At 46.7% G+C, this 25,485-nt stretch overlaps 1 protein-coding gene across 8 annotated transcripts; it reads right to left on the bottom strand.

The window, feature by feature from the left end:
- Positions 1–8,235: 8,235 nt before the first annotated feature.
- Positions 8,236–23,551, bottom strand: LKAAEAR1 (LKAAEAR motif containing 1). 8 transcript variants are annotated; one of them, XM_005309879.5, is made up of 6 exons: positions 23,332–23,525; positions 21,883–21,940; positions 20,313–20,436; positions 14,474–14,806; positions 11,248–11,370; positions 8,236–8,964 (listed from the first exon to the last, which is right to left on the bottom strand). In XM_005309879.5, the coding sequence occupies exons 4-6, from the start codon at positions 14,786–14,788 to the stop codon at positions 8,902–8,904; spliced, it is 501 nt and encodes a 166-aa protein (XP_005309936.1). In that variant the 5' UTR covers positions 14,789–14,806; positions 20,313–20,436; positions 21,883–21,940; positions 23,332–23,525; the 3' UTR covers positions 8,236–8,901. The 8 variants fall into 8 exon arrangements, with proteins under 8 accessions (XP_005309936.1, XP_042714409.1, XP_005309935.1 ...); XM_042858475.2 differs by having other exon boundaries at positions 23,343–23,472; XM_005309878.5 differs by lacking the exon at positions 20,313–20,436 and having other exon boundaries at positions 23,332–23,522.
- Positions 23,552–25,485: the final 1,934 nt, after the last annotated feature.

Here is a 25,485-nt window from a genome sequence, read left to right as displayed (position 1 = left end):
GGAAATGCAGATGAACTGAACAATTCTGGAAGTTTAAAATGGGTTTCTCTCAAGAGAAGGGGGAGTTGTTCAGGGAGCAGCCACTGGCATGGGGGGTGGGGGGAGTCTGAAGAAATTAGGCCTGTCTAGGCTGCCATCAGGGACAGTACACCTCTCGGTACGACAGACGTGTGCAAGTGCAGACCACACGTTGTATCAAAATCCTGTTTCTCTAAATGCTTTGTTCCTGTTGTCAAAACAAACACCACTTGGGTTTTAAGAAGGCTGTTCTGGCCACTGAATACCACTGGTCACAGACTCCCACAGGAAAGAACCCCTGGGACCCAAACTCAGGTGGATCTGCTGGGTAAGCACCATTGATACGCAGAGGACCCTAGCCCAGACTTGGTCTCAGCATGGGAGAATGGTGTAGTTGCATCCCAGGATAGGCAAAGACACGAGGCCTGATACCCACGGGGGTGCCCTCAGAGCCCAGGAGGGGAGAGAGGTGCAGCTAGCCCTGTACCTGTGATAGGCCTTATTGTAAGTGACTACTCCATTATATTTTTCACTCCCACCCTCTCCAGGCTTGCTTTGGTGCCATAATATGGAAACAGCCAGACCTTTCCTGAACTATATACCAGTGACCACCCAGGTCAGTTACAAGGAGTTCGGTCAGTTACTGCAGAGCAATGCACTCTTTTATTAGCCCGCAGCTCCGGTCATTTGTGGGGAGGGCTGGTGGGCAAAAGGCCGTGTAGGGACATCTGAAGCTGCATCCGCCCCCAGGAAAACAGCCTGGAAATACCTGCTATTTGGTGCACAACACTCCCAAGGCAGAAAGCAGCAGCACCCGGCTCTTCACACATTCGATGGTGATTAAGAATCATTCCAAGAGGGCTGGCTGCCTTGTATTCGGAGAGGGAAATGAACTCCCCTCCACGCCGGGAAATCCCTCCCACTCACTCGGAACACTTTTTGTTTAGTTTCTTTAAAAAGGCCCTGGCTCTGTGCCAAACCAACAGCCCGAGGAAGCTTCCTGAGACATCAGAGCTTCCCGGAGGAACCTGCCTGTTCCCAAGGCACCTCCGCAGGTGATGCTCGTAGGGATGAAGCGACAACAACAGCCTGCGCTTCTCTAACCCATCTGAGATCCACACAGCTCCTTGAAATATTACTTACACTCCTGTAGGGCCCAGAGCCCCAATCAAAGATCAGGGCCCCACTGTATCACCCCCCCCCCCCAAACACACACACTCCCCAGGTATCCTTGCTTGAGACATGGGGAAACTGAGTCACAGAGCATGTAGGTGATTTACACAAAGGTCACACAGTGCATCAACAGGAAGGGAACCCAGGAGTCCTGACTGCCACCTGTGGGGGGGGGGGGGGGGGGAAGAGGTTGGTCACTGGGAGCCACCCCTCCCCCCAGCACTGCCTGAGGCTATCACAGGCTGTTCCAGGGGGAAGCCTCCTAACAGCAAGGCGGGGAGGGGATCCTCCCCCCCCCCTTGGCTTTGCATGGCTGACGGGCAGTAGAGCCTCCTCCCGAGGCCACCGCTGCACGCCCCCAGCAGAGCCTGCAGCTGCCAGGGGCCCGGCCTCTCCCCGCCTCGTGCGAGCTGACAGCGCTGCCACGCGACATGCAAGGCAAAGCCCTGGGTCAGACAGCCAGCAAACGCCTGGGGCAGGAGGGGCCGCGCCTCCCCCGAGCTCTTCCTCCTCCCTGGGGCTTCCCCCACCCCATTAGTCGGCATGCAATTCAGTGACCCCCCCCCGCTCTTCCTTTCCCCCCCCCCGTCCAGCTCCCTCTAATCAGCCGCAAGCCATTGCACATGGGTTTCATTAGAAAGGATGCACATGCAAAAGGGCTCAGCGGGAATGCATGCTGCCCAGGAAGCCGAGCGGCTCTCGGGGGCTTCCGCCTCTCCTCCCCTCTAGACAGACACACTCCCTCCCTGAGCCGCACTTCACAAGGCTACCAGCGGCACTTGATGCATTTATTGGGGGGGGGGGGGGATAAAAAGGGGCGGCGGCAGCCAGGGGGAGTCCAGTGAATACAACGCTGGGGAAGGGGCTAGGTGCCAACGAAGGGGGGGGGGGGATTTAGCGTCTCTCTCCCAGGAGATACAATCCCGAGCAATGCCCGGGGAATGGAAGATTTGCAAGACAGTGCAAAGGGGGGGGAGGGGTGCAAGGTTGGGGTCTCCCCCCTCCCCGCCTCTATGCTGTGGTCTCTCCTTAGAGGAAACCCCTCTCTTCCCCGGCTCCTGCACAGAGGCTGCCGGGCCGCTCTCTCCCCACTCACACAAAAGGGAAGCAAGAAGATTTTTGCATCCATACTCGCACATTTCTAGCACCAGCCCGGGCGGAGGGGGGGGGGAGCCTGGCTGCAGAGCCAGGGTGCAAAGGGGAGGGGGGGTACTCACAATCTGTGCATCCGAGTCCCCCGCAGCCGCGCAGCCCTCCTTCCCTTTGCCGAGGCACATCCGTTCCCCCCCAGCCCCCCTTTTTTGTTAAGCTCCAGAATCGACACCCTTAGAGAGACGAGCTTGGAGAGGCTGGCAGGGGCTGCACTGCGCACGCGTCCCCCGGCCCCTGCGATTGACTTCCTAAAGCAACTGCCTGCCGTTTCTGTACTTCCTCGCAGCAAAAAGCAGCCGCCCCGGGCAGTGCCCGGGGCAGGGGCGAGCCCCGCTGCTGCGCCTTCTGCAGCCGGCCCCTGAGCCGCCGCCGCTCTGCAAAATCAACGCACGGGCCGGGGCCAAACGGGGCATCCTCTGCTCTGCCCGAAGTTGGCGCCTCCATCCCTCGCTGCTCCAAGGGTTGCAAGCCACTAACCTCCGGCTGGACCACGCTGCCGCCGTCCCTCGGCGAGAGATGCATTCATTTTCTGCTTGCATTGGCCGCCCGGGGGGGAGAGCGCATCCTTCCTTCCCTCCTTGCACGGTTTGCAAGTGCAAAGGTTGTGATCAGCGGGCATGACTCTGGGGCAGCAGTGGCTGGAAATAGGGTGGGGGGGCGGTGAGGAAGAGTGGGTTCCCCCTATCAGGAGGGTGGTTTGGTTCATGGGGAGTGTTTGTCACTCAAAATCGGATCATTAAACGCCCGGAGAAGAGAAAAAAAAAATCGTGCCTCAAAACTGCATCCTCCTTCAGCGGTAGAAATGGGGCCCTTTGATTGTTTTAAACCCCTTTCCCTGGGAGAAGCTAGGGACGGCGCAGGGAGTGTTTTCGATGCACCCAGAATGTGCTAAGAGAATGTTTCACATAGGCCTCGATGGGCCTGGTTCAGTGAAAACCCAACGCGAGCCCCCCTCGATTGAGTAACAGGACCCCCAGCTCCCACGCGGGCACTAGCCACTCAGCCCTGCTACATGGACCAGGCTTCTGGAGATTTTCGACGGAGTGTTCCTAGCAGAATCTACCTGTTCCGCCTTTCGCCCATCCGCTCGCACGCCTCCTCGTTACACTTGGGGAATCTTTGGTCCCTTAGGGCCCGATTCTGCAATCAGTTGCAAAGCCCCCCTTGATCTCAATGGGGGCAGGATTGGGCCCTTCCAACATAAACTTTCCCAAATCATCAAAGCCCCCCTGTTTCAATGATGCAGCTGGCGGCCTCTCTGTTCCCTGCCACTCCCCATCCCCCCGCCATCCAATTCCCAGTCGCCGGATTTGCTTTAGGATTTCATTTCAGCTGGAAGCGCTGACAAGTCTGGTCCAAAGCTCCGTTAGCAGCTTCAGGACTTGGTGGCTTTTCATTTCCCCAACAAGTCCTGTTTGTGTTTCTTTGCTGGGGGCAGCTCGTCCATAGGCCCCCTTCCCCCAGTTGAAATATTAGTAAAAGGAACAATAACATTTGGTTTAAAAATGTCTTTAAAAAAAAAAAAAAAGGAAAGCACTCGCTGTAGACAGACTGTCGGACGGGGTCCCAAATTCCATACAATGGAGCATTGTGTTTGAATAGCTAACCTAAACTGCAGCCTGTGGGTTTTATGCTTCAGGCAGCTTGTCCTTATTATCTACTTCTTGAACATAGAGTCTGGGGAAGGAAAGTATCTTTGTTAAGTTACAATCGCCACGTTGAATAACCAGGAGCCCTGAGCTGCTTCGGCTTAGATGTTTTGCTAACCATTTCCCACTCCCCGCCCCTAACTATAACGGAGTAAAGTACATTTTTCTACCCTTAGAAGGGTACAGCACCAATTCGAACATTTGGTAGTAAATTCTGGGACAGCCAAACTGAAGCTGACCAGGGTTTTGAAAGGGAATCAAGGAAGGAACGGGACATCTCACCTGAGCAGGTTTGGTGACAGGTTATAACAGTTTACTGTAGTTTAGACACATGTAATGACTCAACTGCACTGCTCAGCTTTTCAGGGGTCTTAAAAACAAATCTTCTCCAGTGTATCTAAAACCAAATCTTCTCAAGTGGCTAATTTTACACAAATCAAGTGTAAAGACCTAAAAAAAAGTAGGTCTTTTGTTACCTGTATTTTTAGACATGAGTCTTGTCATAGTCCTGCAATGAAGTTTCTCAATGCATTTGGCTGACCTGGGGGTTGAGGTGAGGAATTGCACAGTAACTGAATTAAATACCCACCACTATCCACACCCCACACCATGTATGGAGGGGGACGCATTCATTCCAGGATTGGTTTGCTGTGGGCTGTAATATGGAGTACATCCAGTAGGTGTCGTCCAACTCCACCACTAGACGAGTCTCCCATTGTATCAGCCAAGAGAGTGATCCCTGTGAGGGATTTCCTGATGCCACTGGAGATTACAGCTTTATCATCTGCTCTGCACTGCATCTCCAGGTCATGCTGGCTAGCTGGCCGCTTCTAATATATGAGGATTGGTAAGACTTCAATGTTCATTAAAACAACATTCACAATGACATAGTTTTAGCCTGAGTTGCAGGTGGCACTGTTTAGATTCTACCGTTTTGCAGGCAGATGTGCTGGGGCCATAGACACCCATGACCTTGCCTAGGAAAAGGCAAACGGAACCAAAGGCTTTAAAGGAATAGCTGAGGAAAGCGTACGTGATGTGTAGTGTTGCTGTAGGGTATCTATCTAACAGCTATAGATACCCGCCCCAGAGCCAGCTGCAGTTCCATGGTGGGGGAAGTGAGCCTGTTATTATTCCTGTTGCAGCCATAATGTTCTAGGCGCTCTGTAGACATCAAAGAAGGGACAGTCTGTGCCCCATGAGGGACTTGCCATCCAAAGAAATCTCTTATCTCCCCCCACGGGAGTGTTGTGAAGCCTCTGGCAGGGTCTAATTTTGGCCTCCGTCACTCTTATTTAGTGGAGTGTTCCTGGAGCTATTCCAGAATCACACTGGGTTTTTTTAACTGAGGGTGGAACCTGACCTTTGAGATGCTTTGAGATCCTGAGAGACAGGCGTGCTAGAGAAGCACACCATGTTATCATAACAATAACAGCTCACAGAAAGAGCATCTGAACCTTTGACTTCTCCATATATAGAAAGAATTCCAGTAACTCCAGGCAGAATGTCTATGGACAGGGAAGCCTCTTTCAATGAACACCTGAGAACAGACTCAGCCAGTCTCAAGGCTGAATTGCATGGCGCCACTCCCTACTGAATCCTTTCCCCCCTCATCTGCAAACCAGCGTGTGATGGAGAAAGAAGCCGTAGAATGGTTGCTCCAGATACCTCTCCAGAAGAAGCACTGCGATACCATCACCAGAGATGCCGAAGGAGCAAACGTCTCCAAGTTGCTATCCATTTGTTTCTAAGTTGTGCACCCACAAGCATTAAACAGTTAATTACACAGAGTGCTTTTGCTCTGCTCTGGAAGGTATTTATTGAAAAACCCTCCCTCCACTTACATTTACACATCCTACCTGGATGATCCAGTAAGATCTTTCCTGCTGAGTGCATGCCTGCGGGGGATGGAGGCTCTTATCACTTGAGAGGAAAGATCCCTCATTTAGACAATGTCTGCTTACTCCTTACTCATACGGAAGCCAATGGAAGTTTGGCCTGAGAAAAAAATTGAATAAGGGCTTCAGGATTTGTCTCTTTGATGGTAGCGCCTCATTTGAGTTAATGCAACGATAGTGGAAGTTATAGAAAGGACTGGAGAAGTGTGCACAGGTTAAAATAATTAAATGGTAGATTAGCTCTCAGAGACAGACATTGAGGGTCAGATTCTCCCGTGTCTCTGTGTCTGAGATCCACTCAGTGCAGGGGAAGCATCTTTGCAGACTAGCCGTTGGTTGGGAGGATACTATCTGTACGTCTCCGTGTAACCCATTCCTTGTTTATGGATCAAGTGTCCGCTAGGGAGTATCAGAAAGCTTCCGAGTGCTATGTTGGGCATTTGGGGTTCTGATTTAGCCATCAGATAGATAAAAATGTATGTAGCCAGGCAAATCCCTGGCGACTACTCGTGTGGAGACTGAGGAGCAGAGTTATTCCAGCAAAGGTTGACCCTGACACTCAAATGATTCCTTCTGTCTGCCTTTTCCTGATGGTCTGATGTGACTTAGTGTTGGATGTTTGCACCCAGGCTTGGCCAGGCCTCATCCCCCCTTTTTGTCTCCCTTCAACACAGACACAGATAACATAGAGCTCAGGACAATCCATCCTTTTCCCAGGATAGCATCATAGGAGCAGAGCTGAAATTTGGTGCAGAGATTGTCCTCAGGCCCTCAAACACATAGATAATGCCACAGTTTGGAGCTCTGGGGTGCAGATCTCATATAGGCCATAGAAGAAAGAGGATTAAATGAGGGTCTTTGCGTAGCCAAAGGCTTTGTCTCTGGGGGCCTCTAATAAGACCAGTGGAGACTTACAAACACTGACAAGATTTTTTTTTCTCCAATGTTTTCTGAGTCTTGCAAAAAATAGGTATAGCAAAAGTTGCAGAGAGAAGGAAGGGCTGGTCATTGTGTGCCAGGAATGGGATTAAGAACAGACTGTAGGGCTGTGGCCCCAAAGCACTGTGTTTGGCATGGCAGAAACAAGATTATCAGCTCTGCTGAGCAGTAGCACAATCAAACCCATGCTATGTTCTCCAGAGAATTATTTATATATTGTGACTTGCCTAAGAATTGCTTTCTGTGTTGGGGAGCTTCCAAACTGTATTCTGTTTGCAAAACAAAATCAAACAGAAGTAACACTGGTCAGTGCAAGTCAGAAATAGAAGTAGGGCAAAAGCCTTCTTCCAGTATTACTTTTCAGAATTTAATTGATTTTATTGCTAGCAGGGGCAGTAGTGAATAATGCTCTGCATGTCCACAGTATCTTTCACTTGAGGATCTCAAAGGGATTTACAAAGGTAGGTGTTCTTAGCACTGTTTTACAGCGGAGGCGATCAAAGCACAGAGTTTAAGTGATTGACCCAAGACGACACAGGGAATGGGGAATAAATGAAGTTAGAAATCACAGAGATGGGGATAGAATGCAGGGGCCAGATCTTTGGGTGTGGCGAAGCTGCTCTTTGAGCAGGACCCCAACCGGGGGAGGTGGCTTAAAGACAACTTTGTGCTTCTCCAATCTTTGAAGCAGATAGGGACCAGTGCAACCCCTGGCGAAATATGGAGAGACTTCACAGCTGCTCTAACGTTTGTCAGCTGCAACAGCTCCCTGCTGGCCCAGAATCACCTTGCTGACCCGCACAGCCAGATGAAGAGAGGAAAGCTGCTCCGGGAGTCGTATCACTCATACAGACGAGGGGATTTTTGGTTTGGTTTCTGAAGTAAGATATGGTATCTTCAGCTAGTGTCTCCCTACAGGTGAAATGGCCCCAGTGGGTATGTAGGGGGGAAAGGGGAGTATCAAAGGTCTCAGTGGGAGGAAGCAATGACATGAAATATTGGTGTTTGGGGGATCTATCTGGGGTGAAGGTCTTCTGAGGGATCAGAGAGAGGAGCCCATCAAAAATTTCAAGAGAAGGAATTCTCCGGCACAAGCAGGGAGGGAGCAGAACGGCCTGGTTGTATAAACCAGCTAACACATAACTTATTGCAATATGCTTTGATTTTTATTCTGCTTCAATGAAAAGAAAATCTCTCTGCATCACTTCCTCATCTTTAGTCACTTTGTTCAATCTGATGACTTTTATTTCTCTAAAAAAAAAAATCCATCCCTGTTTGATGGTAAATGTTACTAACTGCAGTCTTTTCGTTCCTTCGCTTCCATTGAAATGAGGACTTTTCTAAGCTGGCATTACTTTTCACAGATGGATCTCAGTCTATAGCAGTAATAATGAAATCACATCTCCTTTGTTGCATCCATTGTTACCTTTATTGCAGGGTTTTTACAGGGTGATATTTGACACACCTCAAAACATGCAGGGGTGTCCTGCTGTCTATCAGTTGTGGAGGCTAAAGGACATTACAGGCATGACTATATAAGCAAGCAGTATTTCAATATTTCACAGTTTTAAAATTACAAGACCAAGGACTCATCACAAGAAAAGGCTGGTAATGGCACTGAGGTTTCTCACTCATGTATAGTAAAGGCTGAAAGTCATTGTTAGACATACAATTTGGCTTAACACTAAAAGGTCCCTATTTCCAACTAATCAAGTAAGTACCTTACTGAGGAAGGCTGTAGGGTCAAATTTTGACCTCAGAAATGCTGGGGTAAATCCAGAGGAAGAGGTGTCAAGTCAGTCGAGTAATTCTGGATTTATAACTGTGTAAGAGAAGTTAGAATTTGGCCCACCATGCTGAATCTTCCATTCCTTTAGCAGTTTCTTGGTAAGTTCTGTGGATCTGCCCATCATAGTTTAAATTGTTGCACGTCTTTGGATGCCCATGAGAAGAAACTGGTGTGGTTTATTGAACAGTAATTATCAGAAGCTGAGACAACTTGTAGCTCTCCTAGGGGCTCACTCCCAGTTCAGGCACTATGGTACTTTATTCTAACTACCTCCTCCAAGGTTTCAGGTTCTTCTAATGAATATTTCGCCATTTTCATCTTCTAGTATCGCTTCAACTCTACTCCTCTGTAAAACGAAGACAAAAAGAAGCTGAAAGACTGAACAATAGCATACAGCTGTCCACTGCAGCAATGTGTGATCAAATGCTATTTCAAAAGTTACACCTGCAAGCAAGAGAAATGCCAGATTTGGGGGGGAGGGGGGAAGCTAATAGAAATGAAGTGTCTGTATTTTTCTATCTATTTGTAATGGATGTAATGCTTAGAAGGGGTTATTCTGACAGTAGACATCCTCCTTGTTCAACCTCAACACAGATTTAATCATAGGCTTTCCTGCTGACACTGCCAATGAAGGAGTGAATGTGGAGGAGAGGTGTGTGGGAACTCATTTCCTATAGATCACTAAACAGCTGTCAGATGGCAACTAATGTCAGTTGCTACCAGCCTGAGCTGAATTCAAACCACTGACCTAGCGTGAAAGTGCCTGTATTCCATAGAATCATAGGGTGAAATCGTGGCCCCCTTTGAAGTCTACGGCAAAATTCCCATTGACTTCAATGGGGTCAGGACTTCACACTCAGAAATTAAGAGATGGAAAAAATGTTTTAGGTCATGTGGTCCATCCCTCTGCCAGTGCAGGAATCTTTTAGCGATCTATTTTTTGAGAGCTTTGTCCAGGCTAGTTTTAAATGTTCCTAGAGATGGTGCTCTTGTAAAAACTGTGAGAGCCATACTATCGCTTCTTCAGCTGCATGTTTCAGGTGAAGGTGAAATGACTAATTTGCTCTTACCCCTGCCCCGGTGCTTGGAACCATCACCCAGTTTCACTGACACAATTCTGACACCGATGTGGGCATGCAGTCTCTTCCTCTATTCTGACGAAGGGAGGGGCAGTTTCCTGTTTTTGTGCAGCAGTTACATTGATCCAGAATGCTCTCAGGCTGTGGTTCCCTGGTACACATACAAATTCTAGCACTGTACAGTACTTCATGCTTTTGTGTCTGTTACTCCAGATTTCCCCTCCCAGCATTAATGGTGAGCTTTGGTACTTGGCCCCAGCGCATCAATGCTACCAATCTCCCATTCAGTTGTGTACTCCAGCCTGCAAGGGAGCCTGGGTTTTTCAAAACACTCAGTCTTATGACTGCAGGTTGCTGCTCCCAATTGAACGAGAGGTGGTAGGTACTATCTGGGATGGCTAAGGCCAGCCTTATAAATTGGTACAATTGCCTGGAAAGGTTGGGGTGGGCTTTCCTAGCAGACTATTCCATGATGTTCACATGCTCTCTGTGCTGTAATCCAGTTCCATCTTGCTACAGCTGTGGGACTGTCTGCCCTTCTCAGCACTCCAAGGCCTCTGCTGTATCTGGCATTAACATCCCAGGAATCTGCTCAAGGCAGTCGGAGTAAAGCAGAAAGACATGTTTACAAATGCTGGCGGAGGGGGGAGGGGAGTGCAGGCAGGAAAGTCAGAGGCAAAGCCAGTGTAAGAGCCTGTATTTTAGCTGTCACTCTAAAGAAACGGTCTTTAATAAACAGCCACAGACAGCAAGCAGCAAAGCCACTTTGCTCAGTTTTCCAAGGCTTTTGCCACAATTATTAGTCGGGAACTGGGCAAAGATCATTTATCATGAATGTGTCTGATAGCAATTTTATGCAGAACTGTAATGTATTATATATATTGCCATGAGTAACATTAATATAGCACCTTGCCTCCCAAGGGATCTCAAAGTGTTTCACAAACTATATATACCCACCTAAGCTGCACCCATCCCTAGGGTGGAGTGTGCAGCCAGGCAAACAAGTGGTGCTTAGTGCACTGAAAAACAGTTGTGTGGGAGATTAGGGAGAGCTTCTGGCCAAGGACAGTGGCCTGCTGAGTCTTATGAAAAGTGCACAGAGATCGTTGCTGTTAAAGAGAGCAGACAGGACCTAAGCTTTCCCTTTTCATCCAAGAGACTTTGAGATGGAGAGTTCCATGGAACTCAGTTCATCTCCCTGGGACAGCTGTGAATTTTGCATGGGGGGAAACCGAGACAAAGAGCAGTTAAGTGACTTAGCTTAGGTCACATATTAAGACATTTGCAAAGCTAAGAACAGAACCCAGATATCCGGACTCCAAGTTCCCTGCTCTAACCAATATAACTTATTTGGTGCTAAACTTAGTTAAATAATATGTGTGTACCTCTGGCTATTTCTGTTTATGATCTACAGTTCAACTGGCCATGGGTTACTGAGTACATTCCAAGAGTAACTTGCCTGCTAAGCCCTCCTCTCCTTTAAAACTAGAAATGGACAGATAAGATAGTGAAAGAAATCAGTTTAACTGCTGGTATGTGCTCAGACATACCTGAACTCTGTCCAAGTTATCTGCTAGTTTCTGAATGTTCTTTCGGGGTGGGAGAAACACCTCCAGTCTCACAGCGCCTCTGGCAGTTTTCTGGCAGGCTATCAGATGGTTTATTTCCTGAGCCTGTGGTGAAAAACAAACAAACCCCAAAAGACAAAAGGATAAAGAAAGCAATCACGTTAGACCAAAATGGGCCAAATAAATCTGTAGGGTAATTGCTGTGAAGTCAACGGGATGAATCTGGCCCGGTGGGTTAAGGAAACTGATCTTCAGACTGTAAAACAAACCTATAAACCTCACAATACCTGCCATATCCCTCCTCAAAAAATCTTTTTATGGTTCTGGTGTTTTAGAAAGCCTGATCGAACTCCCACTGAAGTCTCAGAGAGTCTTTCTATTGACTTCAAGTGGAAGTAGGTCTGGGCCCAAAGCCAGCATGGTTGAAAAGCCCCAAAATATGGGTAGGGATTTACTTTGGCTAGCAGAATCCTACTGCTCTATAGACAGGCTTTTCGAAATTACAATGAAAGGCATTAAAAGGTTTATCGTGCTATGGAACTGCAATGAAATGAGAGTGCTACCCCGAATGAAAGTGTGTACATGGAGGGGGTATTGAAAAATGATCAGCTATGTCCAATCAGATCATGATCCAAAAACTGCCCTTGAGAACAGAGGGTGTCTTGCCTACTTTGTTACAGGTAACCCCTAAGACTGCTCAAACTGCCCCATAAGGAGAGGACAGAGGAACTGGGCAGCCCTTGTGCCCCACACAATGTACCCCAGCAACGTGTTCCAGCCTGGCTTCTTTGTGCTGCCCAATTTCTCTGCCCTTTCCTTCTCTCTCTCTCTTTGGTTTTTCCCTCTGATCTTGTTTTGCTTCTCTCCTTTTCCTTGACTTTCCCTTCTGTTGTTGTTGCTGTTGCCCTTTCTCTTGTTTGATATTCCTCCTCATGTGGCGACTCCCCATCCTCATTCTGTCCCCCAGGAGAAGACTGCACACCCTATGAGCTACTACTGCTGAGCTGAGAGTCATAGGAGCAGAGTGAAGTGGCTTGGGCCAACGGGCTGTGCCTGAGTATGCAGATCTGAGCATGAGCTGTTCTCCTGGCTGGCTGCTGTACGGGTCACAGTGGAAGCAGGGAGCTGCCTGACCTCATCAGTAGCATATGTCCAGAACGGGATTTAGCATCGTGCAGCTTTCTCTGCTCCTCTCCACTTTGCTGTGTTCTATTTGGACTTGTCTGGTGCCTCTGCAGAGGAATCAATTTGGGAGATATTGGTCCAGTTCTCAGATGACCTCACTCCCAATGGATCCCTTGTAGGCAGCTTTAGCCGAGTGTCCCAGACAGAAGATTGAAATCCATTTGCCTCCCTGCAGGAGGTCCCCCCAGGTCAGGGTAGAGGAGCAGTGTGGAGGAAAGCTTGCCCAGCTGCTGCCAGTCCTTGTTCTGTGTCCCATCATTCCAGGGTCGTTCATGGACACTAACATTCACTTTAAAAAAATCTAAACTAAAGCAAACAAATCTCCCAGCAAAATGAAGATCAATAAAAACACGGCCAAGCACTGTCTTATGTTTAGAAGATGCATCTTTGCACATATTCAGTGGTGGGTTTCCAAGTTTTGGAAATCAGCAAAAACTTACTTCAGTTACTGCAAACTAGAGACCCTCTGGAGACAGTCTGTCTTGCTTTCCAGAGTAGCCTGGGGTTGGGGGAGAGAGGCAGCTGGACAGTAGTATAGGAGAAACCCTGTTCCACGGTTACTAACTATAGCATATATTAATTTCAGAGTCATAAATAACTTCAGTACCATGGTTACAGTGCTAGCCAAGTATGATATCATGTAGTTTGGGATTAGGGGAAAATATCTTCCTTGAGGCTGTAGGGTCTAAAATAAGCAACTTTTCCAGAATTGGTTTTCTCATAGGGAATAAACAGAGAAACTCCAGTCTGCAGTTGTAAACGGGAAGAGTTACTTTAGTGCACTTGATGAGATGAGATGTATTGTATAAGATGAATGGTGAGCTTTTACGACAGGATTTTCAAAAGCACCCAAGTGAGTTAGGAGCACAAAGCCATATTGACTTTATTGGTGCATGTGCTCCTAAATCACTTGAGCACTTAAAAAATGCCATCCTTAGTGAATGACAGTGTGCTGACGTGATCTTTTCCAACACCAGTTTGATATATGAAGCAACACATAAACCCTCCTCCTTCTAGGAGTTAGAATCGTCTAATGACAATTAGAAAGACAATTGTGCAGACAATTTTCATGGCTGCATGCACAAGTGGAAACTACACAAGCAAATCATCAGCTAGAGGAATAGTTGGTTATTTGCATTCACAGTTGTCATGGCTTCACACACAACTGTGGTAGGTTTATTTTAAAACTGGGCCTGCAACCACATGCACGCACAATTCTGCAGGTCCTGGCCAAAATTCAGCAAAAGGATTGTTTTCATTTTGCAAATGGATCCTAAATGCATGTTCTCCTGCACTTGAATGTCATGGAGCATCACAGGGACCACAGAAGAGAAAATGGGCTCGTTTTAGCGGTCAAAGCTGTATATGGGTTATGTCTACACTGGAACCGGAGGTGTAATTTCTAATTGAGCTAGCACGCTAAAATCAGCAGTGTGGCCACACCACCACAAGCCGTGGGATAGGCTAGCTGATTGTGTGTTTAGCATCTCGGGTGGCACTGTACTCAGCATGGCTAGCCCATGCCACTGCTTCTGCTGATCAGTCTAGCAGAAGTATGTCTACCTGAGCTGGAAATTACATCTCCAGCCCCAGTGTAGACAAACCCTCTAAGAGAAGGCACTATGGAGAAATAGCCATATCTCCATTGTTAAGATTGCAACTGAGGTTCCATTATAATCTTCCTTTCCCCCCCCGTTCTCTATATTAGGATGAGGAAAAGTTTGTCAGCTGAAAAAATGGATGATGACTGTTAGAATTTTCCCCACACCTTTCAGGATGTTTCATGGAACAGGTTTGAAGGTGCAACTGGATAAAAATGTCCTCTCTTTTGAACATGAAGGAGAAAAACTAATATTTTGTTTTTTCCCCTTGCTCAATTCAAAATATAATAATTTGTATGCATTAGAAAAGTGACATTTCAGGGGATGATAAAGAAATTATCTTTGCTGCCTACAATTCCTCAGTCCCATCTCGCACACTGTCAGCCTGGCCTGTTGATGAAAGGTCTTTGAGGTTAACTTACTCTCAAGTTCTGAAATCGGAGTCTCACGTTTCGAAGGCGGTTCCGGGCTTCTGCAGCCTTGAGCAGCCCAATGACCCTGGCCTGCTTCTTTTGCTCTGCGTCTCTTTCGCGCATGGAGTGCTCGTGTGAAATTTTATCCATCATAAGAATGTCTGAAGCCAGCATGGATTTCACTGGTTCCTCAGTGGGCTCAGCAAATGCCAGATACCTCTCTCTTTGCTGTGGAGACACTGCATTTACATCAAGTGAAAGTAAACTCTTCCGGGATTTAGGAATAATTGTCCCTTTGCGCGTAGCTGTTTCTCTTGCAGTCATCTTTATTCTAGGTTAGGACTGAAAAAGAAGAAAACAATCCAGAGTTGTAACAATGTGAGGTCAGGAGTACTTGGTGCTTTGGGAAATCCTACACTCTTCAAGTGCTGAAAGCCCCATCTGGCTTAGGAAGTGTCAGGCTGAGGGCAGGATTCACACTCAGGTTTCTTAGTTGGTGCTGTGTAATGGTACCAGTAGGTTACTTAGTGTGGTCCAGTAAATAGTGCACTGGACTATGACTCAGGAGATCTAGGTGCTATTCCTGGTTCTGTGGCTCACCTACTCTTTGACCCTGGGTAAGTTAACTTTGCTTCTTTTTCACCGTATGTCTGTCTTCTCTACTAGGATTGCAAGGTCCTTGGCAGCAGAGACTGTCTCTTATTGTGAATCTGTATAGTACCTAGCACCATCGGGCGCTGATCTCAGTTGGGACCTGTAGGCACTCTTGCAAAATACATCTTCATCATAATGGTCTAGCCCTACTTTCTTTTTACACATTTTTCTTTAATCAGTATTATTTCAATTCTTCAAACCCTTTGCTCCTCAATGAGAAGATTCACACACTGTGTTGGCCACTACAACATATTTATGGCTACTCATGCATTAAATGTCCAACTGCCTGATCTGTCTTTTTGGTGGGTACTTTTCTCTCTCCTATAAAAGAAAACCATCTGTCTAAGCTACACGTGCATCTCCAGTTTCCTTGGCAGCTCTTAAATACTGTACTTGAGTGTTGTTTAGAAATGCTCAACGAGTTGCACATCACTGCTGTTATACTAAGAGAGCCAATTGTGGGGTCAGGACAGTCCCTTTTGTTTTCCAGTATTTACTATTCTTAGTTCAGTTTTTAATGCAGTCTTAGAAACATTTTAGACCAGTGGTCCTCAATGCGGTGCCCGCAGGCACCATGGCACCCGCCAGGGCATCTATGTGCGCCCGCGTACTGGCTGGCGGATGAGCATCCGCCGAAATGCCGCCGACAAGCAGCGTCATCCAGAGGCGTCGCCCCCGATTTTCGGCAGCATTTTGGCGGCGACGCCTCTGGATGACGCTACTTGTCGGCGGCATTTTGGCAGTGACGCCTATTGACATTGCTGCTTCTCGGTGGCATTTCGGCGGATGCTCGTCCCCCGGCCATGGTCCGCGGTGGCTTGTCTGGCGCCCCCCAGACGAAAAAGGTTGGGGACCACTGTTTCAGACCGGCCCAATGGCTGTGCTCTTCTGCACTGCTATGTAGGAGACACGTTGAGCTTGACAGCACTACAGAGCCATGTACTGGACCTCTGCAACTCATGTCACTCAGTGATCCCCTTGGTTGACTAAGGACTGAAGTTTTCAAGCTATGAAGCGAGTCCTTCCTAGGCTGGAAGAATGGGGTCTTATCTGAATTTGGGTGTGTAAACTGGGCAGTAAAATGGGATGTTGGTTAAAGATCTAAGGATCCCTGGGAGAAAATGTTTTAAATATGTGTTTTAATAGTTCATGTCATATCTTACATCAGCTCATCACGTACATCCTGATGGACTTCCCCCCTGTTTCATCAGCACTCTGCAATCTGTACAAGCTTGTACTGATGGATGGATACAGGGCATCAGATCCTCAACTGATGTGAATCATTGTAGCTTCACTGAAATAATGGAGCTACCCCAATTTACATCAGCAGAGAATCTGGCCCAAGAAGGATTTCTGGAACTTCAGTTCAGTTTCAGTCCAAGCACTGAAGTAAACAACAGCCATCTAGATTGCAGTGTGAATGAAACACGAGTCAAAGCCTCAAAAGGCTGTAATTACATGTAAAACATACAAATCAGGATTTAGATAATCCTGTAGATTAAAAGCAATGAATAAAGTACAAGACATTAGACATCAAATCCAGTTGTGAAAAGAAATGTACAATATATCTACCTGTGATAATAAAATGATAATAATTAATATCACTCATCAAACACCATACATATTCAAACCGTTCCACAAACATTAACTGATTGATGATCATTCAAACAACCCTGTGAGGTAGGCAAGCATCATTATCCCTATTTTACAGAGGGCTTAGAGGTTAATTGACTTGCTCAAGATTATAACAAATCAAAAGTGGAGTTGGGATTACAACTCAGAAGTCTTTACTCTAATTACTAGCTAGCACTGATCTGTATCTATGGTATTAATAGGAGCAGGTAGAGATGCTGTGATAGAATACTTGACTTAGAGACCCCTCACTTCTCAAAGAATCTACCATGAATGAGAAGCTCTCATGTTTAATGCGTTGAAAAAGAAGTTCAGAGAAACTAGGACATTTCAACAACTTCTGAATACAATTTGAATCAAACAGAAGCTCTGATATGTTCAAGTTAATCCATAACTACCAAACCCAATTCACTAGATTTATGCAAATGTTTTATAATGAAACTCTTCCAGTTTCAATTTTTATATAAAACCTAGTTGAATTTGGAGCTAATCTGGGCCAGTTTATGATTCCAGGTGAGAATCATACCAAATGCAGTGATTTTCTATGGTTTTGACCTGTAACCAGACAGAATGGGGCAGTTTCGGGTGAAACATACAGTGAAACTGAGGTAGGCATAAAAAAAAAAGGGGAGGTGTACCCATGAACCCACATGTCAACCAGAAGTGCAAAATGTTTTACACCAACCCATGTGAACCAAAACTAGCACACAGCTCTATAATGAACAAACAAAGGGCAGTGTTGATTAGTGCTCATTTATTTCTCAGAATGTGGAATTTTTCCAGCAATTTGTGCCAGTCTGCAGTAACCAGAAGCTATTCTTGTCACAGGAAATAATGTCGGTAAGGAGCAAGTCTGCTTCTGGTGCAGACAGCCATGTGACTAGAATGTAACAAGCCTCCACTTACCGTATGCAGATCCAGAAGTTTATTTCAGAAGATGCATTTTCATTAAACTTTGTTTTGACTAAAACAATCAAGCAAACTAGATAACCCCCACTATATTGAGAACAAGAGGCATATCCAGAGGTATAGGGTGGTGTATAATAGATTCTGTTGCACTCCTTTAAATTTACCTATATGCAGACGCTAATGTGCAAGTGAGTGTAAGGAAGGTAAAATGTTTTAACTTCCATGCTAACATGGTGGAAGAATGTTTAAAGAGGTGTAAGTTACTGTGGAGTGGGGGCTACTTTTCTTACTTATTTTACACTTATTGTTTGTAGGAGTAACAGGAGCCGTTGGAGGTGCTGTGCCAGGATTCTTGAGTTCCCACTCTTTTCAAATGAAGAAGGCTCAATATACTCAAATTAAGTGGGCTAAATTCAGATATGATTTGGGGATATAACACAGATGGGAATTTAAGTCATTAAGTAAGTCCAAGGGAATCTAATTAAGGCAGTCTAAGTGTGAGTAACATGTATGTTTAGGGAACCAAAAGAAGGGGTCAAGTTACAACAATTTAGATGAGTAAACTCACCTCAGAATTTGGCCCTAGGTCTTGAAGGAGCAGCCTACTGTGTCTGTATACAGGAGTTGTGTCCTAGCAGTAGCAGAAGTGTTACATGGTAGTTTCAAATTACTTTATAGTAATTGGCAAAATTGGGGGTGGAGGGAATTTTGTAGTAGCAAAAGGTGAGAATTCCTTGGTGAGATAAAGGCCAATACTTTTGCAGTCAGTAAAACCACTGAATTTTTTAACTCTGAAAATTAGTTCCTATTCATGTAGTAACAACATAACTATGCTGTATCCCATATATACATATAAATATGTATATATACGCTATATATTCTCTAACAGGAACAATGTATTTTTGCTATACCTCTTGTATCCTGTGTACTATCCTGTGTACGCTGAACCTGGTCATATAATAATAGAATAGAAAGTTAGGGGGAAATATTTTGACTGTAGAAAGAAACCAGTCTGACTCCACAGGAGACTGCTCAGAAAGTCTTTTTTTTTTTTTTTTTTAAATAATAAAATAAGAAGTTAGAGAAAAGAAAGAAAAGAAAATGAACTTCTTGAAAGAAAGATTCCTTTCATTTGTACTGCTCTTACAAAACCATGGCCGGAAATCACACAGGATGCTACTGACAAGAAAGAGGAACTGGTTTTAAGGATGGTACTGGATGCTGCAAATGGGATTTTAAACACATACAAGTCTTTTTCTTGTTAATATATCATTACTTCCAATGCTTTCTTGATCTTCTGATGCCAGGAGAGCTATGCATATTATGATGAACTGTTTGTTGTTTGAAGACTTTATGGCTTATGACCAAAACTAGACAAGCTGTCTTGTAATATATTACTTCAGAGTTTTGCTCTTACAAAACCCTGTTCAGGAACTGAAACTTTTGAAGTCTAGCTGACAAATTTGGTGAAGAACCCACCCACTTTGAAATCTCTTTGGCTCACTATACTCCATGTGTGAAACATAGAAAATAAAGAGAAGGCAAGAACTCTTGTAAAAAAAGGGCAAAGTTCACAAGTCCTTCAGAATCCAAACATTTCCCTTGCCATTATTAAATAATAACATGTTACAAAATTATTCATTTTTACAGAGGTAGTTGGCTTGTTTCTTTCCCATGCATTATTGGTATAATGGGTAGGTTCAATGGTTGTTGTACTTCGTGTATTTACCTTAGTGGAAGTTGCACGCTAAACCTCTGTTTTGAAAGCACAGAATTTTTAGAATATTATGAGATAGATTATAAGAAGACAGTGCACATAAGTGCATGCACAATTACCATGGTTGTTTGTGTAACTGCAGTAGCTGCACATGCAGACAATCAGTTTCAGATATAAATGGTTGTTTGTGTGGTCAATGACTATAGTTGTATGTACACTCACAGTAACTGGGCACACAACCGATACATGCAAATATAGACACATATTTTGCATGTGCATTTACATATACACGTGTGCAAGGACTTCAGAAAACATACTTATGTATTTTTTAATTAAAAAATGTAGGTCTCAATATAGATTTTATTTTCCAAGTTGCTCTACTATCTAGCTAATTTCTCTCTAATCATATTTAGTTAATGTATATAGTTATTTAACTTAAGCAGTTTTAGTTTACAACATGAATGTTCTTGATTATAATTATTCAAATGTATAAAAACTTAATTTCTGTCAATTCCCTTAAATAAAGTCACACTCATTTTGATCACAGAAATACCCTAAAAATCCAATCACTAAGCATAAACTGTTGATTAAAATTTTATGATGGTGGGCCTGGATGGTTTATATGGCCTCTGACAAAGACTTTCACCTCCAGGTCACTGGTACTCATCAAATAGAAATTTAGGAAACTGAATCCACAAGACATAACATAGCCAGAGTTGGTACAGATCTATATGTTTATGTATTTTAATGTTCCAATGACAATGATACATATGTGCCAAATCTCAACCTTTGCTACAAGATTGAAATATATCTGTCCTCTAAGAATGCCTGCATGTTGGAGGGATGTTTCCAGGGTCCTATAGAATAAACTATGAATGTGCTCAATGTTGTAGCCCTAAAGACTCCATGAGCCTTTTCAAAAGAATATCAGCTCACCCCAATGTCACTGGCCCAAAATGTCCCTTCTTCCCATCTTTGTTGTGGAGTGTGTTGCATGCCAGCTGTCTGCGCTCCATCCCAAAGAGTCTGCATGTAGCACAGCAAGAATGTGCGTTGAGATCTTAGATGGTGAAAAGCATTGTATCAATAAAATAATATTAACAATAATAAAAAATAATAATGAATACATGTTACTTTCTAAGATCTCTAGGCACCTAATAAAATATAACTACATGCAACATCTGCTAAAGAAAGGACACAGCCTAACAAACTTCAATTGCAATTTTTCATTTTGGGTTCAAGTTTCTACTTTTTTGACATAGGTTTAGTGAGGGTTAAAACACATATTTCTCGACCTATATAATGGCTGCACTGTGCGGTTTAATGCTTAGCCACTTTCTTAAGAGGAGGTCAGGCTTGGTCACTGTGTGTATTCCTGTGGTCCTAGATAAGACAACATTGGGTTTCCTGTTCATAAAAATTAGACAGCAAGTCAAGTCCCTCTTTCTGGAGGTATAAAAGCATCACTCACAGTCACCAGATTAAACTGCAACAGAAAGATCTTCTGTCGGGGTTATTTTTGTAAACTCTTTTATGATGTGAGTCAGATGGGCTGAGCAGTGGTTCAGTGGGAGCTGTGTGTCCTCAGCAAGTCTCAAATTCTAGCCCTATACACATAGGGCCAGATTTTCAAAAGAACTCAGCTCCCATTTAGGCACCAAAATAAGTGTCCAGATTTTGAAAAGAACTCAGCCATTTGGGTGTGAAAATATGGCCAGAAGGGTCACAATAGGAGCTGCTGCATACTGAACCCTTGTATCTTCTCTGGAAACTTTTCAACCACAGATCTGGGCAAAACTTGAAGCTGGCTAGCAGGTATTCATTAAAGTGACTGACTCATAAGTCCTTTTTATCCCCATCCCTTCTCTAATGTTTGTGTCCCTCATTCATTCTGTCATTTCCACAAGTTAGAATATAAACTCTTTAGGGCAGAGATCATGTCTTAGTCTTCTGTGAAGTGCTTAGCACACTTGTTTGCAATACAGAATTAATTATTATTAATAAAACGGTAACACAAATTAGAAGATGTAGAAGTTCTATTTTTGTGAAACAACCCCCCTGACTCCATATAGCAAAAGGACCCTCTTTAGTACTGTACAGGGAACCTGTTGGATGAGCACAGCTGTTAAATGAAACGTGACAAACTTTGTGCAAAAGTTCTGTGCAATTCTGTTTAGTTGTCTGTATCGGCTTTGGAGAGTTCACCTGCTGTTGCCTTTAAGGGTGCTTGCTTTGCCTCAGTATGGAATTGCCAAATCCAAGCATTCCAAAATCATAAGTCAGGTCCCCAAAATACATAAGATTGACTTAAACATAATTAAAAATCCAGCCTCCCTGAAGGGGGATGGACTACATTATCTAAGGAGGTCCCTTCCCGCCCTACCTGTTTATGATTGCTATTAGATTTTAAAAAAATAACTTGGATTATTTTTATTTGCCTTTGGGGGTTAAAGTCTTTAGGGCTTACATCTTCAAGCTTTTCTCCACAACTGTGATTTAAACTTACTCTTTTAAAAAATCAAAGCTGATATTCTCAGGTAATCATATAAGTCCAGGAGCTGGGGCTGTAAGAAAAACACCAAATACTGTACCACAGAGTTGGCCACACCATCAATATTCAGTTGTGCTGTCTTAGTTTTGGTACCTAGGATGCTGCAAATAATGTCACCATCTCACCACAATAACTACAAAACTGTGATTCTGTTGTGACTTGCATTGCAAAGTGCAGATCCAGCTGATACAATGACACACGTGAATACAATAGGATATGTGGATACAACAGGAATCAGCCTCATAAACAACTTGAGCTGCATCTGAATCAAACCATATTTGAGATTCAAAGAAGTCTGGAATTTTTTTCCTATTTCTTTCTTTTCCAATTTTACACATTGCTCCCACATCAATGGAATCAGCAGGCTGCCAAGGTATCTGCATGACTTCTGACCCAAGTGGGCCCAGGCAGTTCTCTTGTGTGATTTGTAGCCTGATCTCCAGACTGCAATGGTTTGGAATTGGGATATGTTGTGACAAGCTTCAGAGAAGCATTAGAATTTTTGGCAGGTGGCGACCCGTAGCCTGTTGGCTGAAACAGGATAGTGGGATCTGCAGTCGCTGTGCAAAATATAGCACCTGGGGAGCTGCAGCCTCTGCAAGGCCTATGCAACACCCTGCCTGTCTAGTTACCCAGTTGTACCACACCCATCACCATGGCATCTGGGCACCTGGGACCAGGGCTGCACGGCAGCAGCATGAGGGGAGAGCCACACGCAGCTCTGGAAGGGTGTGGGGGGAGTTCAACAGGAGCCATGTGGGGGGCTGCACTAGACCCTGGGATTGGTGTGGGGCCTGTGCTGGGAGAGCGGCTTGGGGTTCTTGCTATGCCCAGTGGGGAGGAGGCAGGGGTGCCCTGAGGGGGAGCTGGGAGACTAAGGGGCAGTTCTGAGGGCAGGGTGCCCTGGGTCTGCGCCGGGGGGGCAGGGATGGGACAGGATCTGCGCTGGGGGCAGGAGCCTGGGGGGAGGGGGCTGGGGCTGCGCTGGGGACCGGGGGGGGGGGGGGGAGCTGGGGCTGTGCTGAGGGCAGGGACCCGTGGGGGGGCTGGGGCTGCACTGGGGGCAAGGACCCTGTGGGAGGGGCTGCACTGGGGGCAGGGACCCAGGGGGTGGGGTGGGGCTGCACTGGGGACCTGGGGGGGGCGGCTGGGGGCAGGGACCCTGTGGGGGGGCTGGGCTCGGGGCAGTGACCTGGGGGCGGGGTTGGAGATGCACTAGGAATGGGAGGGGGCGGGGAGCCCCGGGGGAGTCTGGGGATGCGCTGGGGGCAGGGACCCTGGGGGCGGGGCTGGGGCAGCGCTGGGGGCAGGGACCCGTGGGGGTGGGGGGGGGGCTGGGGCTGCGCTGGGGACCGGGGGGGGGGCGGATCCAAGCTCCCCGGCCCCCGCGGAGCCCGCTCTTACCCATCCCCCACCTCCTCCCGTCGCGTCTCCTCTTCCCGTCAGGGCCCGGCCCCGCGTCCCCCTCGCGGGCTTTACAAACGTTGCCATGGCCACGGCGCTACCGGGCAACCCGGCCAAGCGGCTCCGCCCCTCCGGCCCGCGCCCAGCTCGGGGACCACGTGACAGGCAGACGGCCTCCGCGCGCCGCAGGGGCCGGGGTGGGCGGGCAGCCGCTCCCCTGGGCACGGGCGGGGCGGGGCGCGGCGCGGCGCTGTGCGCGTGGGGCGGGCGGGGCACTTCGCCTCCAAGGAGCGCGCGCTCAGAGGGGTTGGAGGAGAGCTAGCGTTGCAATACCAGGGCACAGCAGTATGGGGGTTGCAGTGTAGGGGTGGCTGCAAACGAAGAATGGGGGTAGAGCGGAGCAGTATGGGGCCTTGGGTTGCACTAGGAGACGGTCTGCAGGGCAAGAGTCGCGGTGGGGGCTGAGCAATACTATATAGGGCCTGGGAATTGCAATAGCAGGGGGTTATGCCTGCAGGCTGGAAGTGGGGATGGAGGCAGAGATGCCTGGGACCTGAAACTGAAATAGTAGCACGTGTGTGTGTTTGCAAACTAGGACTGGGGGCATATGCAGAGAAGTATGGGGTCTGGGATTGCACTATGGGAGGGTGCAGGCCAGGCCTGGGGGGTATTGGCATTGCTCACTGGAGGCCTAGGGCTGAAATAATAAGAGGTATTGCTGGTCTAGTTTGTGGGGCTTGGGTAGGGCTACGTGGGGAGTTTGCACTGCTTCTGCTCATAATGTGCGTGTCTCCACCCAGCGCTAGAAGTTCCTTAATTTGTGTCTCTTGTAAGTTCTTTGGGGACGGTGACACTCTTTTTGTTGTGTGTTTGTACAGTCCCTAGCACCATGAAGGCCTGGTTCCTGATTGCGACTGTGAGGTACTACTGCATTACAATTGATGTATATAAAGGCTAATTGTAGACATATCTAACCTATGCAGCTTAGCAATCTTAGCTCTGCTACCCTCACTATCCTCCTTCCAGCCCTACTGCTTTATGTTCTACCGTTTTCACCTCTAGTTTTAAATTAGACAGTTAACTCCTTGGAGGAGGGATGATCTCCTACTATGTGCCTATAGAGTGCCAGGCCTAGTACAATGTGACTCCATGCCTGATTTGAGCCTCTGGACACTGCTGCAACAACAGTGATTTTCACAAAGATGCAGTGTTTTCTTGGTCAGCTGTTGGATAGTCATTCTACTTTTTCCCACTGATGGAGATTTTATTCTTGATTAGTTTGCTGTGTATTAGGCCTTGTCTACACTACGAGAGTAGTTCGATTTTACTTGCATCGAATTTTTGTAATCGATATTGCAAAGTCGAACGTGTGTGTCCACACTAAGGACAGTAATTCGACTTTGTGCGTCCACACTAACGGTGATAGCGTCGACATTCGAAGCGGTGCACTGTGGTCAGCTATCCCACAGTTCCCGCAGTCCCCTCTGCCCATTGGAATTCTGGGTGTAGCCGGCAATGCCTTCTGGGTAACAAAATGAGTCGAGGGTGCTTTTGGGAAACTGTCGTCATCCGTCCATCACTCCCGCCCTCCCTCCCTGAAAGCGCCGGCGGGAAAACAGTTCGCGCGCTTTTCCAGTCATTGACAGCGCGGACGCCACTGTACTCCGAGCATGGAGCCCGCTGCGACCATCGCTGCAGTTGTGGCCGCTCTCAACGTCTCGCAGCTTATCATAAAGGTTTCCCTGAGGCAGATGCAGAAAAGTCAGGCAAGGAGGCTACGGCACCGCGGTGATGTCCTGAAGTCTGAGAGTAGCACAGACCTGTCAGAAAGCAGGCGACCCAGCGCCGAGGACATCACAGTGGCAATGGGTCATGTTGATGCCGTGGAACGGCGATTCTGGGCACGGGAGACAAGCACTGAGTGGTGGGACCGCATAGTGCTGCAGGTCTGGGATGAATCCCAGTGGCTGCGAAACTTTCGCATGCGGAAGGGAACTTTCCTGGAACTTTGTGAGTTGCTGTCCCCTGCCCTGAAGCGCAGTGACACCCGGTTGCGAGCTGCACTGAGTGTACAGAAGCGAGTGGCCATAGCCCTGTGGAAGCTTGCAACGCCAGACAGCTACCGGTCAGTCGCGAACCAGTTTGGGGTGGGCA

Source organism: Chrysemys picta, chromosome 13, assembly GCF_011386835.1.
Source record: "Chrysemys picta bellii isolate R12L10 chromosome 13, ASM1138683v2, whole genome shotgun sequence".
Classification (NCBI taxonomy): Eukaryota; Metazoa; Chordata; order Testudines; family Emydidae; genus Chrysemys; species Chrysemys picta.
The sequence above is the reverse complement of the archived record's forward strand: the minus strand, read 5'-3'. Positions and strand labels throughout refer to the sequence as shown.